The sequence below is a fragment of the Lonchura striata genome, chromosome 1 (assembly GCF_050655825.1).
Source record: "Lonchura striata isolate lonStrDom1 chromosome 1, ASM5065582v1, whole genome shotgun sequence".
In the NCBI taxonomy this organism is placed as follows: domain Eukaryota; kingdom Metazoa; phylum Chordata; class Aves; order Passeriformes; family Estrildidae; genus Lonchura; species Lonchura striata.
The window spans coordinates 34,418,917-34,433,957 of record NC_140703.1 but is presented as its reverse complement, the minus strand read 5'-3'; the positions used below and the strand labels follow the sequence as shown (position 1 = coordinate 34,433,957).

The 15,041-nt window shown below is 44.8% G+C and overlaps 1 protein-coding gene across 3 annotated transcripts in view; it reads left to right on the top strand.

Annotated features, from left to right (window-relative positions):
- The first annotated feature begins 4,178 nt into the window (after positions 1-4,178).
- The window catches only part of NARS2 (asparaginyl-tRNA synthetase 2, mitochondrial), a 48,560-nt gene continuing 37,697 nt past the window's right edge, over positions 4,179-15,041 (top strand). The window contains exons 1-5 of one of the 3 annotated variants that reach the window (XM_085592744.1): positions 4,179-4,390; positions 7,400-7,509; positions 7,875-7,995; positions 8,670-8,810; positions 11,947-12,027. In XM_085592744.1, the coding sequence (XP_085448870.1) occupies positions 4,268-4,390; positions 7,400-7,509; positions 7,875-7,995; positions 8,670-8,810; positions 11,947-12,027 (576 nt within the window). In that variant the 5' untranslated portion in view covers positions 4,179-4,267. The remainder of the gene's footprint in view (positions 4,391-7,399; positions 7,510-7,874; positions 7,996-8,669; positions 8,811-11,946; positions 12,028-15,041) is intronic. The other 2 variants (XM_085592739.1, XM_021533847.3) reach the window with 2 other exon arrangements.

The following is a 15,041-nucleotide window of genomic DNA, read 5'->3' as shown; positions in this document are numbered from 1 at the left end:
AAATTCTAGTGAAGCTTTACAGGTCTTAAATACCTTTCTGCAGCCCCATTAAGAATGGGTTTCTACTTAGCTCATGAATAATTCACTTCTTTTTCTTCTGACAGTACCACCACGAACTAAGCTAGCACAAAGCCCAACATTCCAGCCTCTTTTTTGCTCACAGCAGATCCAGAGCATATTTCTTTTGAAAGAACAATCCAGAGAGTAAAGGTCTGAGCATGGAAACTGCTTCCCCTCAAAATATCTCTTCTGATTTTCTGCCATCCCCATAGAGATAGGAACAGCTCTTCCCAACACTTCTTCATCTCCCCATTTCCAGCCAATTACCCTGGGCCACAGTGATAGTGTGACTTCTGAAATGACCAGGATCTGGAAAAATTAACTTTCATTTAGGAGTTGGTCCTCATACACAACTTTGTCCATCTCCTCCTACTCATTTTTGAAGCACTTGATATTCATTTCAGAAGTATAAAACCTTGCTGCAGAACAAACCAGCTCACTGGGGTAGCATCACACTCTGTTTCAAAGGGAGAAATTTTTGCTGTTCAACTAAAAAAGAGAGAGATGAAGAGTGCTGGCGAGATCTCTTCAGGAACCACTCCTAGCAGCAGGAGGAATGGATATCATACATATTACTCCTTCAAACCATTTGTCATTGCATCCTTTGATCCAAATGCACTGCCTTTTACATGAACTCACATTACACATTTCCCAGCCACATTCACCTTCAATCCTCTGTCTTTCTTCCCTCAATGAAGGACCGTCTTAGAAGACAAATTTTGCTTCTACCAGAAACATCTACTAGGAACATTTTATGTCTCCTAAACCCAGATGCAAGCACAGAAGAACCATTATTTCTCCTTTTAAACCTCCCTCCCTGCAGACACCCTGACTACTGGTGCCCTGCTTCCCAGCCCAGACTGACATTACTACTCTGATCCAGAAAGAGCATCAATGCTCTCTGGAAAGCTTTTAGAAGGGCTCTACTCTGCATGGCAAGGAATTAAATCTACATTCATACACAGACATGTCTTTGCCAACACCTAAAACATCTCCAAAACACCCAGTCTGTGTACCAGAGAGGAGCAGTGATGTGAGTTATGCAGCACTGCATTGACCCATAAGGACCTACTCAAAGAACCTGAGATCTGGGGTCATCCCGGGGGCTATGTTTTGTGGCTCTGATGTTGCCAAACCACTGGCCAGTGGGGACAGCATCCAGCAGTGAAAAGAAGATGGGCAGCTATAGGAACTGAGGCCTACAACCCTGAGATTGTGCTGTGAGATGTGTGGCTAAGGGATTTCCATGAACTATTCCATGAGATGTGTGGCTATGAGATTCCTGGGGGGGATAGTTTATCAGATGAAGGCCAGGTGACCCCCACCACTCAAGAGGTGGAATAGGGAGTAATGCTAAGGTGTCATGGTTCTGTTCCACCCTATTGCAAGACCCACAGCCTTTGTGACCTCTCTCTTTGTTACTCTTGATATCCCTCATTTACAAAGTGGCTGCCCCACCACTTATGACAGCAGGAACAGAAGATTTGACTACGGTCTCACCTCCACTTCCCCCAAAATTATAGTGATAGCATTTGGTGTTTATAGAGAAGGATATTCAGCTGGATGAGAAAAGTTCAAGTCCAGTCCAAAACCATGTGAGGCCAGAGTTTCCTGTGTTATGTCCTTACCCACAGGTGGTCCTGGAGCACGATGAGTCTGAGAGGAAGGACCTTACCCCTTTCCTGGCGTGTTTAGACATTGCCACTGGTGCTACCCTCTATACTTCCTTAAATTAATTGCTTATTTGTCCTGAAGAGGGTTTAATGAGTCAAATAACCCTGGAAAAAATATTCTGGGCAGTATGGCAGAACAGGAGAAAAAAACCTATAGCTGACAGCAGTAATAAATGCACCATGTGTGACCAGGCACAGAGAACACATAACATGCAGTGAGCAGTCATTGCATATATGGCTTATTCTCACATTAGCCAGGAGTTCCCTGAACAACAGAGCCCTAATTTCCTACCAATTCACATCCTGTGTCTCTGCCTGACACTGCAGCTGTACCAGCTCCTTCCTGCACTGTGATTCTCTAAGAAGCCACATGACAGCAGTGTACCAATACACAACAAAGCTCAGTGCTGGCCCTTACAGGAGGGGATGGTGACTGGCATTAAAATAAAGCTAATTGTGCTCATTCAGGAGTACAAAGACATGCATGCCCCTGTGTTCCCATCCAGCTCTGAGGCAGTAACCCATGTGTGTCCAGGCAGTCTGCACAATTCCATGCAGTGGCACAGAGCTCAGATACTGGCAAAGCTGTCCTTGCTGCCTGAGGATGTGCTTCTATCCCTCCCTCCACCTCCCCTCCCTGTACCCCACCCCTGACGTCTCCTGTGCTACCTCTCAGTGTCTTTCCCATCCAGCTGGTTATGTCTGTGGTCCTGCTCTGCAGCTCTAATTCCTCAGGATGGTGTTTCAAGGCAGGTCAGAGCTCAGGTCAGGACTGAGCCCGGGGTGGGGACATTGACTTATTTGGAGCAAAAGAAGAGGTGAAGGAAGGCCCTGGCAAGCAGCTTTGGACTTTGAGGACAAGAAGCTTTTCATGCACAGATAAAAAGAACCACATGGGCAAGTTAAAAAAGCTTTCCTCTCTCTTTCCTATAAGCCCTGCTTGTTTCTTCTAAATGCATCAATTCCTTTCTTAGCTGGGACTTTACAGCAAGGTAAAGGATTTGCCTCCCTACAAGCAGTGTCACTACCAAAGCTGCCTCCCAGCACCTCCTGGCCCTGGGGCATCCCACTGCTGCTCTCTTGTGTCACCCACGGTGCTCCAATGATCAAAGCCCAGCAATGAGGCAGCCTCTGACCACAAGCACAGCAGGCGTGTTCAGCTGCTGCCTCCCTGCACTGATGCTGCAGAAGAGGGACAGGCACAAAATCAGCCAGCAGAGCAGCAAAGGCTGGGCAGCATGGGGAAGCAGCACTGACTTTACACATTTCATAGAACCACAGAATGTTTTGGGCTGCAAGGGATATTTTAATACCATCAAATTTCAACATTCCTGCCATGGGCAGGGGGCCCTTCCATTAGACCAAGGTGATCCAAGCCCCATTCAAGCCAGCTTTGAACACTTCTAAGGTTGAGGCAGCCACAGCTTCTCTCGGCACCCCGTCTTCCAGAGCCTCACCACCCTCACAGCAGAGGATTTCTTCCTCATGTGCAATCTAAATCAACACTCTCATTTTAAAACCATTGTCCCTTAACTTTGCACTAAAGGTTTCTCTTTCTTATAAGCCCTGTTTCAGTTTGGAAGGCTGCAGTAGGAAGAAGCCTTCTTCTCCCCAGGCTGAGCAGCCCCAACTGTCTCAGCCTGTCTCCATAGCAAAGGTGGTCCAGCTCTCTGACCATCTTTGTGCTCTCCTTTGTACTCAGTCCAATAGGTCCGTATGTTTACAGTGCTGATGACCCCAGAACTGGATGCTCCAGGTGGGGTCTCACAGGAACGGGAGGCAGAATCTCCCGCCTCGCCCTGCTGGCCCCACTGCTGCGGATGTAGCCCAGGATAGAACTGACTTTCTGGGTTGCAAGAGCACGTTGCTGGGTCATGTCCGATTTTAAGCCCACCTCTATGGCCAAGTCATTCCCTGCAGGGCTGGAGACCCTGATGGTTGCTCCTCACCATCCACCCATATGAGCTGGAAGGACAGAGGGGCATAAGCCTCAGAAAGAAAAATGAGAAAAAGCGTATTCGTCATCAAGCTTGCAGAGCAGATCCAAGTCCTGCGCCTCTTGTCAGGAAAAGCGAGGAATATCGAAGGGCTATGAGAAAAGCCCAGGAGGACGGGAGAGGTGAAGGTCCTGAGAACCACCGCGCTGCCGCTGAGGTGGTTCCAGAGATCGATAGGATACCCTACCCCGCCACGGGGACCCCTTGTGTCCCAGCACGGGAATCAGGGAGCATCCTTCCTGCCAATCGCGGGGTCGAATTCCCTCGTGCCCCGCTAGGAGCCGACACCCCATTGGAGGAACTACATTTCCCAGGGCCGCTTGCGCCCGGGCGGCGGAATAGGTGGGCTGAGTGGCGCATTCTGTTCCGATTGGCTGGTCGGGGACAGTAGGGGCGGCCATTGGCTGGGCGGGCGGTCACGTGGGGCGGCGGGAGGCGGGCCGACTCACGTGGGGGCCGTGCGGGAGCGGGCCGGGAGCCGAGGGAGGGTGGCCGAGCTCGGGCCGGGCTCCGGGAGCGGCCCCGCCGGGTCTTGCCATGCTGGGCGCCCGGGGCGGCTGGCGGGCCCTCCGGCGCTGCGCCTCCCTGCCGCGGGCCGTGCGGCTGCGGGTGCGTGAGGCGCTGGGGGCGCGGGAGGCGGCGGAGGCGGTCAGAGTGCAGGTGCGTGCCCGGTGCGCCCGGCCCGGAGCCCGGCGGAGGGTTCGGGAGCCCGGCGGAGGGTTCGGGAGCCCTGCAGGGAGCGGGAGCCCTGCAGGGAGCGGGAGCCCTGCAGGGCGTGTGCTGCGCTCCCGGCTGTGCCGCGCCGCCGTGCCCAGCCTCTCCCGGTGCGCTCCCGCCGGGCGCGCTCAGGTCGCTGCTGTCGCAGCCGGAGGAGCTCCGGGGATCGCTCGGGAGGAGTGTTGTCGCTGTGCTGGGGTGTACTAAATGTGTGTACGCTGGCTCTGTCACCGGCTCTGTGCTGGAGAGCCTGCGGGCTGTTCTTAAAGCTTTTTCACAGGTCTTGTGCCACGTACATGCAGGTTTAGAGCTATGTCACAACCATCGATAACACTTCCACTGACGTTTGTATTTGGCTCCTCTTGTGAACCAGGATAGCCTGGAATCAATGGGTCTTTTAGCTGTAGAGCACTTTTCCTTGGCATAGGGATGTGTGTTCCCCTGTTTTCTGGTGTTTCCAAGTGGCAGAGCAGTGGTTGCACACACAGAGTCCCTGTTTCGATGCAGAGCTGTCCCGTTGTCAGGATTTCTGGATGAATACGAAAAGGACCGGGGAACTTCGTAAGAGTTTCATACAAAACTGAAAGAGGATAGATTTAGCATTATAAGAAGGAAATTTCTCACTGTGAGGAGGGTGAGGTACTGGCATAGCTTGCCTAGAGAAGATGTAGCTGTTCTATCCCTGGAAATGTTCAAGGCCAGGATGGGACTTACAGCAACCTGCCCATGGCAGTGTGCTTAGAACTGGATAACCTTTAAGTTCCCTTCCAATTCAAGCCTTTCTGTGATTCTACTGACCCAAAACCAGTTTGTAGCACATTGGTATTCCTGCTCACACAACAGGTGAAGCCTAATAGGGTAGGAAGAAGCTCATCTGGTGTTGGTTCTTTTCAGATGTAGCTTGATGAATTATGCAAGCTAGAATAAACTGATGCTAAAATTTGCAGTGCTGTCATTCCTCCCCCTTCCCTGTCCTCCAGACCCTTGCTGCTTTGTTCTTCCCCTTCGCTAGCAAAGTATGGGGATTTTGTATTAAAATGGGCTAGGAATCCCATCTGGCTTAAATCCAACCTTAAAATGGCCAGGTTGTTGGAATGTGCAGTCTAGTGGTTACAGTCAGGATTGTCCCTTTTCATTCATTCTGGTAAAGTGTGAAGTGGTCAGAACATTGCTGCCACAGCTTCTGCTGCTCCAATACACACCTGTGGGTATGTCTTACTTCCTATTGCAGGATGCGAGACTGCACCTCTTATTTATTAGATTTCAGAACAGCTTGATGAGGTGTCAAAAAAAGCTCTTGAGAAAGTTTCTTTGTTCATTTTTTGCTGTGTTTTGTTAAGGAGTGTTTGTGGAGGGGGAAACTGAGGAAAAATATCTGCCATTATGCTTTAAAGATGCATCCAGTAAAACATACATATGGTGTGTTCTGGGGATTTCCTGGAATACAGAAGATAAGCACAACAGCTTCAGGCATGTTACTGTAGGAAATACCTTTTACTTTCACCATACAAATAAGAGAATGCCCAGATGATCTTGTTTATTTTGGGTGGAACACTCTGCAGGGGTGGTTTACCCTGTCTGATGCACTAGATTCATGTCTTTAAAATCTTCCATGGTTCTTACATGGAATATGGAAAGCACGTTATACAAGCCTGTGTAATGCTTTGCCTGTGTTAGTAGTCATTCTTAAAACTATAACACTCTTTACTTGTGCTGTTTAATTCTTGGTTTGTTTTGTCTGGGTGACAGAAGTAGATGGATTTGCATTGGTTTGTCTGGTAAAAAATCCCTAAAGCACTTTGTTCACTTTGACATTATTGGGACTATTTGGTCCCTTCCAGTTAAGAAAAATACAAAACTGATTGGAAAAGAGGCAGTTTGGTTGTTTAATCAGCACTGGTTTTGGTTGTTCTCTACAATATTGTTAGAAGATTATCTGCAAGGCCCCCAGCAGATAATTTTGCTTTGAAGGCCAGCTTTGTCTCAACTCTGGTTAGCTGAGAAGCAGCTATGGGAGTTACATTTTCCATGCTATTACTATTGCTTGCTGTCTTGGTACTGACTTAACATTTCCCATTAAAAAGTAATTAAAATTTATATATCATTAAAAAACTCAAATTAAGACATTAGCCTGCACTGTACATAGTAAGTTTTCCTGTTTAGCTGTTACAATGAATTGGGGTATCATTAGTTTTATTCTTTTCATGAAACTGAACAAAGTATTTCTAAATTTTTTTCTTAATAGCTTTCTTTTTCCCATGGGCTCAATGAAGCAGTCTTGGTTTTTGAGATGAAAAGAGAAATATCCAAGGCAATAATTTTTATTTTTGTTTTGCATGAATATGTAGTTTTTCATGTGAATCTATTGGCTGCAACATTGTTTTAGCAGTCCAGCATTTTAGGGCACATAAACCACTAGTGAACAGATGTGAAGATTTGAAACATTGGAACCTTTCTACAAGGATACACCAACAAAACTGATACTGAAAACCATCAGAATGGTCTTACACGTATTGTAATGAAGACTAGTGCATTACTGGTCTCTCCTCTTTTAGTAAGAAGAGTTTGGAAGGGACATCACTGATAGGAATATATACTTTGCCAAAACACTTCACATCTTCAGAGCACTTTGTTGCTTTCTGTATTCTCAGCTTCCCAAAAATGCAGGTACATCTTTTTAATCCTTACTGTTCTCAGGAAGAGACTCTGCCTCAGAAGGCTTTCTACCTAAGGATTTGTTTCTCTCTGCTTTGAAGTCAAAAGAAAAATTGACACTTAACTTTTTTCTCTTTTTGGTTTGTTTTTTTTTTGCCTCTAAATATACACTTGCTTTGATTTCAGTAAAAAGCTGAAGTAGGCCTGAAGTGGTGTGTCCAGCTCAGCTGGAAGAAGAGCATGAGTACAAGGAGTTCCTGCCAAATAATAACAAATCTCTTTTTCTTTAATCTCTAGGGCTGGGTTCGCTCTGTCCGATCCCAGAAGGAAGTTTTGTTCCTGCACATAAATGATGGGAGTTCTCTGGAAAGCCTCCAGGTGGTTGCTGATCCCAGCCTGGAAAAGAGGTAGGTCCAATTGAATGGACCTACCTGGAGAAATACATGTGCTTGGAGGGGTGTGCTTAGGCCTCCTTTCCTGTGCCAGGGACTCACTAACTGTGTTTGTCTCCACCAAGAGATCCTTCTAATAAAAACCTGTCACTTTTCTCCCCACTTGTCCAACATTCTTGCTTTGGCCTAAATACTTCTATAGCTTTGTAATTCTCTTCCCGTTCCCACCTCTGCATTTAATAATTTTTCATTTGTCGGTTAGGCTCTATGGCTACAGCATCTCTTGTGATCCTAAGTAATCCAGCTAAATTAACAGCAATCTCTCTTCTGAATGTGGTTGTATCAGCGCCTAGTTAAGCTGTTATTTTTTTCTTGCTTAGAGACCTGACCTTTGGAAGCGCAGTGGAAGTGCAAGGGAAGCTTGTCAAAAGTCCTCATAGGATGCAAAACATGGAGCTGCAAGCTGAAACCATTCATGTGGTGGGACCTTGTGATATTTGGGTATGTCACTATAGTGGGAGGGGTAGGACTGCTGGAAATCAATTTTTGAAGGTCCAAGAACCCAGCAAAGCCTGCTTGAAATTTCTTTAAGTCTGAGTGGTCCTGCAGACTTTGATTTGTCAGCAGTGTCTGTAGGGTGCATCAGAGGAGAAACACTGGATAACCATGAAAGCTCATTTCTGTGACAGAGCCATTTCTCCATGGAAAAGGTGTACAGGCTGACAGTTAGGAGTATGCCTTTGTCCCACCCTGAAGCACTTGCTTGTGCAGGTGGCTTACCTGCTATGTCCAGCTTGGCTATGAATTGGAGAAATGGTGGAACTGTCAAAACACTCCACATTGTGTGGCTGGAAGAGCCATATCTGTCACAGGCACACTCAGAAACAGCTTGCTGTTACTGCAGTGAGGAGAACAACTGGGTTTCAGGAGGGCTCAACATCCAAAAGGTGGAGTGTTTTATAATGCTAATACTTCCTCTCATGTTCATGCTCTGCTGAAAGCATTGTAAAAAAACACAAAATAACCAGAAAAGATAGGCAGAAGCATCTAGTTCCTCTGTGCTCTGTAATGGTGATTGAGTTTTAGTAGGGAGAGATGGCATTTGTGAATAGCAATAAAACTGCATGGACTCCCAAGTTCTCATCCTCTTACTTTGATTTCCTTGTTGTTTTCAGTCATTTCCCCTGAAAATGAAGGAGAGGCACCCGCTGGAGTATGTCCGACAGTTCCCTCACCTGCGCTGCAGGAACAACACGCTGGGCGCCCTCCTGCGAATCCGCAGTGAAGCCACTGCAGGCATCCACTCCTTCTTCCAGGTAAACCCTTCTGTACCGAGCCTCTCGAGTAGAAGGTTCCACTCAGGCTGGCTTTATAGGAGCAGGTTAGGAGGAAGGAGCAGGAAGGAGCATGACATCTTGCCTGCAAGGTATGGATTTTGCACACAGTGGTTTTCTTTCCAGGCCTGAGCCTGGTTGGGCCTTGGCCAAACTGTTGCTTGTGATCCGGTTAGTGCATCTGTGGCCTGTCAGTGTCTTTCCACCCATTTCCTGTTACTTAGCCCTTTCACAGAGTTGCAGTATAATTGCCTGCAAGTGTGTGGTCTGTGGAACACAACAGAATATGATCTTGTTTAACCCATCCTCTGCAGTGACCGTGTAGTCCTTGGACAGAAACCTCCTCCCACATGGAAAAATCTGTGATACAGGAACACAGACAGACTGACTCAGAGCTTCATGTTATTCTCAGTTCTTGCCTCTTACTGCAATAACAAGTCTGTGTGGATGCTGTTGGCTGACATTAGGAGACTCCTGGTCTGATGCATTTGAAACTGATGGGTGTGAACCACCTGTGTTTTCTGGGTGTGTCACTCTTAAGCTGTGGGTACAGCACAGGCTTTGTCCAGGCAGGAGAGCAGTGAATTGGCTCTGATGCCACATGTCACATAGAGACCATGTGTGACTAGAAAAAGAAAGGTAGCAAGTCCTCTAGCACGCCTGAGCCTTTGTTTAAAGCTGTTCCTGTAAATAAGTATGTTTTAGATAAGCTGGCTTTAGATAGAATAGAATCATATTCAGATAATTCTGATGACAAAATTAATATATAATAATTAGTGTGGCCCAAGGAACAGGTTAAAAATGTTGAGATGAATTTCTGGTTCCAGGTTTACTGGTCTTTGTTGCCTGCAGTGGCAAAGAAGGCTTGCTCCAAGAACTGCCTGTGTGGAATTGCCTGGCGTTTGAATGAGTTTTGTGGGTTTTGTTGGGGTGGAGGGGGTCCCATGTCAGGTAAAGCAGGTGGTTTCAGGATTGTGCCTGCTGCTAAGACAGAAGCCAGCTGTGTTGGGAATCAGGGTGTGCCGGTGTCGAGCCGCTAGATGGCATTGCCTACAACGCTTTGTGCTTCCAAACCTGGACACCGCAGGCAGCCAAGCTACAAAACCACCTTATTATACAGGCTTTGCTTCTCCAAGCCAGATCCTGCTCACGCTCTGCCATACCTTCCTGTTTACAATGCTCAAGAGCACAGCTCTATTAAAAAATATAATCTATCATCAATTTAGCAGCAGCAGCTACACTAAAGTTATTTTTAAAGGAATAAGGAAGATTTGGTCCCGGACTTGATACTTACAAAAGCTTGTGTGAGAACTCTCCTAGCACCAGGAAAGTCTGTGGTTTTATTCCACCTCTAATGGAAGGAAGTCTGAAAATTGCCACTTGCATCATCCCAAGAATATTGCAATTTCCAACTTGACAATGTCAGAACATACCATAGCTGCAAAGTATAATTTGAGCATTTTCACTGGGCAAAGCTCTAAGGAGCTTAATGATGGAAGAAAACAAGTGGAGTTGTTTGAATTACACAAAATTATCAAGACCTCTGTAACTTTAAAAACCTCTCTTGTTTTAGCCTGTTCATTTCCAGGGATGAATGACTAGTGACAAGTGCCTTTGGTTTGGATGTTGAAAGCTAAAATGTCCTCTTTAAATCTTCTCAGAACTGTGGTCCGTGTGGAATAGAAACATTGTTCCTAGTAAGATAGTTGCATTGTGAATGGCAATTACCATTCTGTGCATTAAGTTCCAGGTTAGTGAGAGCCAATAGTGCAACTTGAATTATTTTAGAAACTTTTATAAGGGGAATTATCCAAGAGGCTTTTAGAGGATTCTCTTATTTCAGATCTGTGCAGTTTGCATTACTTTCCAAAGCACGTAAGGGATCTTCTATGTGAAGTGTGCTTCTTTACAGCAACTGTATGAGGAATTTAGACATTTTTCAAACATCTCTTGTAGAGCTGGGAGGCCATGTAACCAGCAGGGCTCTGAATATGCAGGGAACTGTGTCAGAGGCCTGCATTTTGTACTGCTAGACTAAAACTTCCTTCTCCAGGCAAAGCAAATAGCTCTGGATCCAAGACTTCCTTCTGTGCGGTAACTGGATCCCAGTGAGGAGCCAAGGTCTTTGTACCTGTAACCAAGGTAGCCTAGAGCTGACTGCAGGGACTTTGCTCCCTCTTGGTTGTGTTACTGTACTCCCACAAAATGCATTGCATGTCCATATGAGGTTTTCATCCAAATTAGTTTTAGTTTGCTTCTCAGAGTGGGCAGTAAATACTATTCCTGTCTTCCTAGTTCCTTAACAAGCTTGGTGATAAGGACCAGGACCTCTCATGTGACTGACTGAATTGCATTATTCTGGTAAAAGCTGTGAAGCTAAGATGTATCCATCCACTGAATATTGGGTTGCAACTGTTTTAAAAGCCTATGGCTGCACTGCAGGGAAATCCAGAGAACAGGGGCTCTCTTCATTCAGCCTTATTGGTTTCAGAGGCCTCTACTGGATTTATGAGCTATTACATGAATGTGTAATTCTGCAGGTATCTAGAACATGACCAAGCCAGGGCATACCCTGTCTCTTAAAATCAGCTTGACTTCAGTATCGTAGAAGATGCAAGGTAGGACTGGGTGTTTTTAAGGTCTCTTTCATCCAGTGTGTGATTTCTGTCATCCAACATATTTGATCCTTCTCTTAATGCAGCACACAAAGCATGTCCTTTGCCTAACCACTGCCTTCTAAAAAGCTGAAAGAAACAAAGTGTTAAGGTCTTAGGGGTTAATTTGATCTAAATGGCCCAAAGATATAAAAATGCTGGAGGAAGTGAGAAAAAAGGGGAATGGTGTGGAGACAGGACATTGCAAAAAAAAAAAAAAACAACTCATAGTAATAACATAAATCTCTTTTGGTTATGAAACCTGAAAGAAAATGCACAGGTAGTAAACACTGATTTGTAAATCATGGTAGCATTTAGTTTGTCATCTCCCCCTGTAAGGCAGAAGCTACTCAAAAGGCTACATGTGCTGTCCTGGCTGGGGGCTAATGGCCTAGTTATGTGTGCTGGTTGATGTCATCCTTCAGGGTGACAGCTTGTTAACTTTGCTGTTCTCTCTGTTCCAGGATAATGGATATGTGCATATTCATACCCCCATAATTACATCCAATGACTGTGAAGGTGCTGGGGAACTCTTTCAAATTGAGGTAAGTTGGGTTGCATAAAGTTTGTTTCGGTTTGGTTTTTTTATTTTTTCAAAGCAATTATTGAGTTATTAAAGATTAGAGGAAATATTTATTTTCATGAATCCTTTAATGTACTTCTGTGGTTTTTTTTTAATATAGCAATCCTTTGTTTCAACTAATAATTTAGACAGTTAAACAGATACATTGACTTTTATTGCTATTGAGCATTAATCAGCACCTTTTGTACTGATGAGGTTGCTCTATCCCTGGTGCTGTGGAAAATTTACAAAGAATAACGGAGCGAGGTGGAACATCTTAGTAAACAAAATGATGTGATCATAATAGCCCAAGAGATGGGATGGGTCATTCAGGATAGACTACTACACTCAAATATTTTTTAGCTTTGACACAAAGAATACAATCAATCATGAGATAATCCTTTAAAAAAAAAAAAGCAATATCTGAAACTCCTTTTCACCAGCATGTACATACAGGTTCCTCCCTACAAGCTTCTCCTGTTGTATGTTTGAATTCTCCCCAAGTATTGTCAAGCCTTCCCATAACCTCCAAATTACTGCCACAATCTATCATTGTGAGAGTGCTTCACATCATGGGTCAGAACCTCCTGTGAAACTGAAACACAGCCATAACCACATAGATATCCCCCACAGATTTCTCATGATTCCTGACCCCACAGTCATAAATCTTACAGAATTCCATCTACCTTTTATACTTCTGTGTCTGAAATTCAGTCTTCTGTCTCAAACAACAGCATCCATTGCCACTTACACGTACTGGCTCCAGCTTTGGTGGTGATTCATCTGTAAGCAAAAAGAAAAATTGTTGAGGTAGCAGTTACTTGCTGTGGGATCTTGTCTTCCACTCTGCACAGCCTTGTGGCAAAAAAAGCTTCTGTCTACTTGTTCTCTAGGATCTCAAGGTTTAACCTGTGCTGCCTGTGATTCCCGTCCAGACTGGTACATGTGGCTCAGCTTTTTGCTTCCTGGGACAATAGGGTTGATTAGCTAAACTAAATTGTTCCTGTTTAATTGAGATGCCTTAATGCTACCCAAGGTTCACTCCGGGCTGTTGCATGCAAATTAAGACGTGAAAACAAGTGACACTTAATGATGGAAACATTATGCAGTTTGCAGCTGTACAGTGTATTGCGTCTTCAGTACAAATTGTATCCACTTGAAAGCTGTAGAGGATGCAGGACTACAGCGTAGGTGGCTGGTAACAGAAGCCCTGATGCAAATATTGAATAAGGTGCTAAACTGTGAGCCTGAAACTTGTATGAACTGAATCTTCTCTAAATGCATGGTTCAAGGCAGACATTTTACTCCTCTCCAGTGGGATTGCTGAGGTGCAAATAATATCTGTCTTGGAGAAATGTAACTACAGCTGTGCTTGAAAGGTGTGCTGTAAGTGCCAAGTCAGACCCCATTAAATGGCCTGTGCCATAAAGGAAGGAATTCACAAACCCACTTGCTGCTGGGCAGAGGGAAGTTCTCCCCGATTTCCTGTTTTTTCTTCGATTACAGCTTCATTGTCTGGCTTCATTTAGGACTTTGTTTTGTTTCTGCAAAACCCTATTCACAATTGGTCCTGGCTAGCAGAGCTCTTAAGGCCGCCTGCTGTCCTGCTGAGATCACGTCACTCCACTGGAGCAGTGACACTGTTTTTTGACAGTGAAAATATGGGGAAGATTAATCCTGCCTGAGCCAAGTATGTGATGCTGTCAGACACAAAATAAGAGTGACAGAAGGGTTTCAGACATAATAATAAGGCTAAGGTATTTGCAGCAAAGCCCAGAATCTTTATGTGCTTTTAACCAAACCAACTATCAAGACATTCTTGTCTTCTGTGTTCAGTCACTTTTTAAGCTAGTCTTTAATTCACTGTTTGAGCAGGACAATGGAGACTATAAATTCATGTTCCTCTTATATTTGAGGAGGAGCTAAGATTTCTGGTGATGGGAATTGATGAAAACAACCTTCACATTAGATTCTTCAGTTTAAAAAAATATTTAGATCCTGTTCCTTAAGTTTTAAGACCCATCTTCTAGCTGCGACCAGAATTGGTGTCCTATTACTCCTGAATTTGTAGTAGGTACAATATGTCTGCTGTTAACAGGTTGGGGTTTTTTCTGCCGTTTGGTTTTGGTTTTTTCTTTTTAGCTCCTGTGAACAGTGCATAGAAATAACAGTCTCAGCAGTTTAGCTGACCTGCTGCAGTGGAGTAAGTTGAAAACTTTAGTTGAATAGCCTTTAGGACCCAAGTAGAGACTGTTTTTTTCTACCCACTGTGAACTATTGCCTTTAAACAGCCGTTTTCTCTTACTGCCACAATTTTAATCCTCTGACTAACGTCTGATGGCTGCTTAGGCCTGTGCATTCATTTGAAGTGATGGAAAGTGAAGAGAGTAGGAATATGTTTTTACATGTGAATTGAAGATATGGGGGGAAATGTATCTGAAGTTAGAATGAAAAGGCTTTTTGAAATACGGTCTTTGATTCCTGAAACTCTTAATCCTGTAGGATTTGTGTTTGTTTATATGTTCAGCTTCCTCATTATCTTTGTTTGGTTTTGGATGTACTGATTAGTCTGTACATAGCTTTGGTTGGGGTGCTCTCATATTAGGACTTGGATTGGGGGAAAATCCATATTCCGTCTCTGCTGGGCAAATCAACTAAATATTTTTTAAATGAAGTACTGTACTGGTGAAAAGAGTGCAGTAAGCAGAGGACGTCTTAAAGAATAATTAAATCAGACAATGGTAACAATTCCAGAGGAAACTTCTCCACCTGAAAAGTGTAGGTTTGGGGAGAAACTGCTGGAAGTGTGAAGATGACTACGCAGACCTCAGCAACACCGTCTTGTGGCTTTCTGCACTGTTGACAGTCTCTTTCTGTGGTGGGAGCATATAGGGGAGAAAGCATCTTGTTTGTGTTTCTTTCTTTAAAGTAAATATATTGAAAATACTAGAAGAGCTTTGACTGTTGAAAGCAGTGTTTTAGTATCATCCAAAGCAG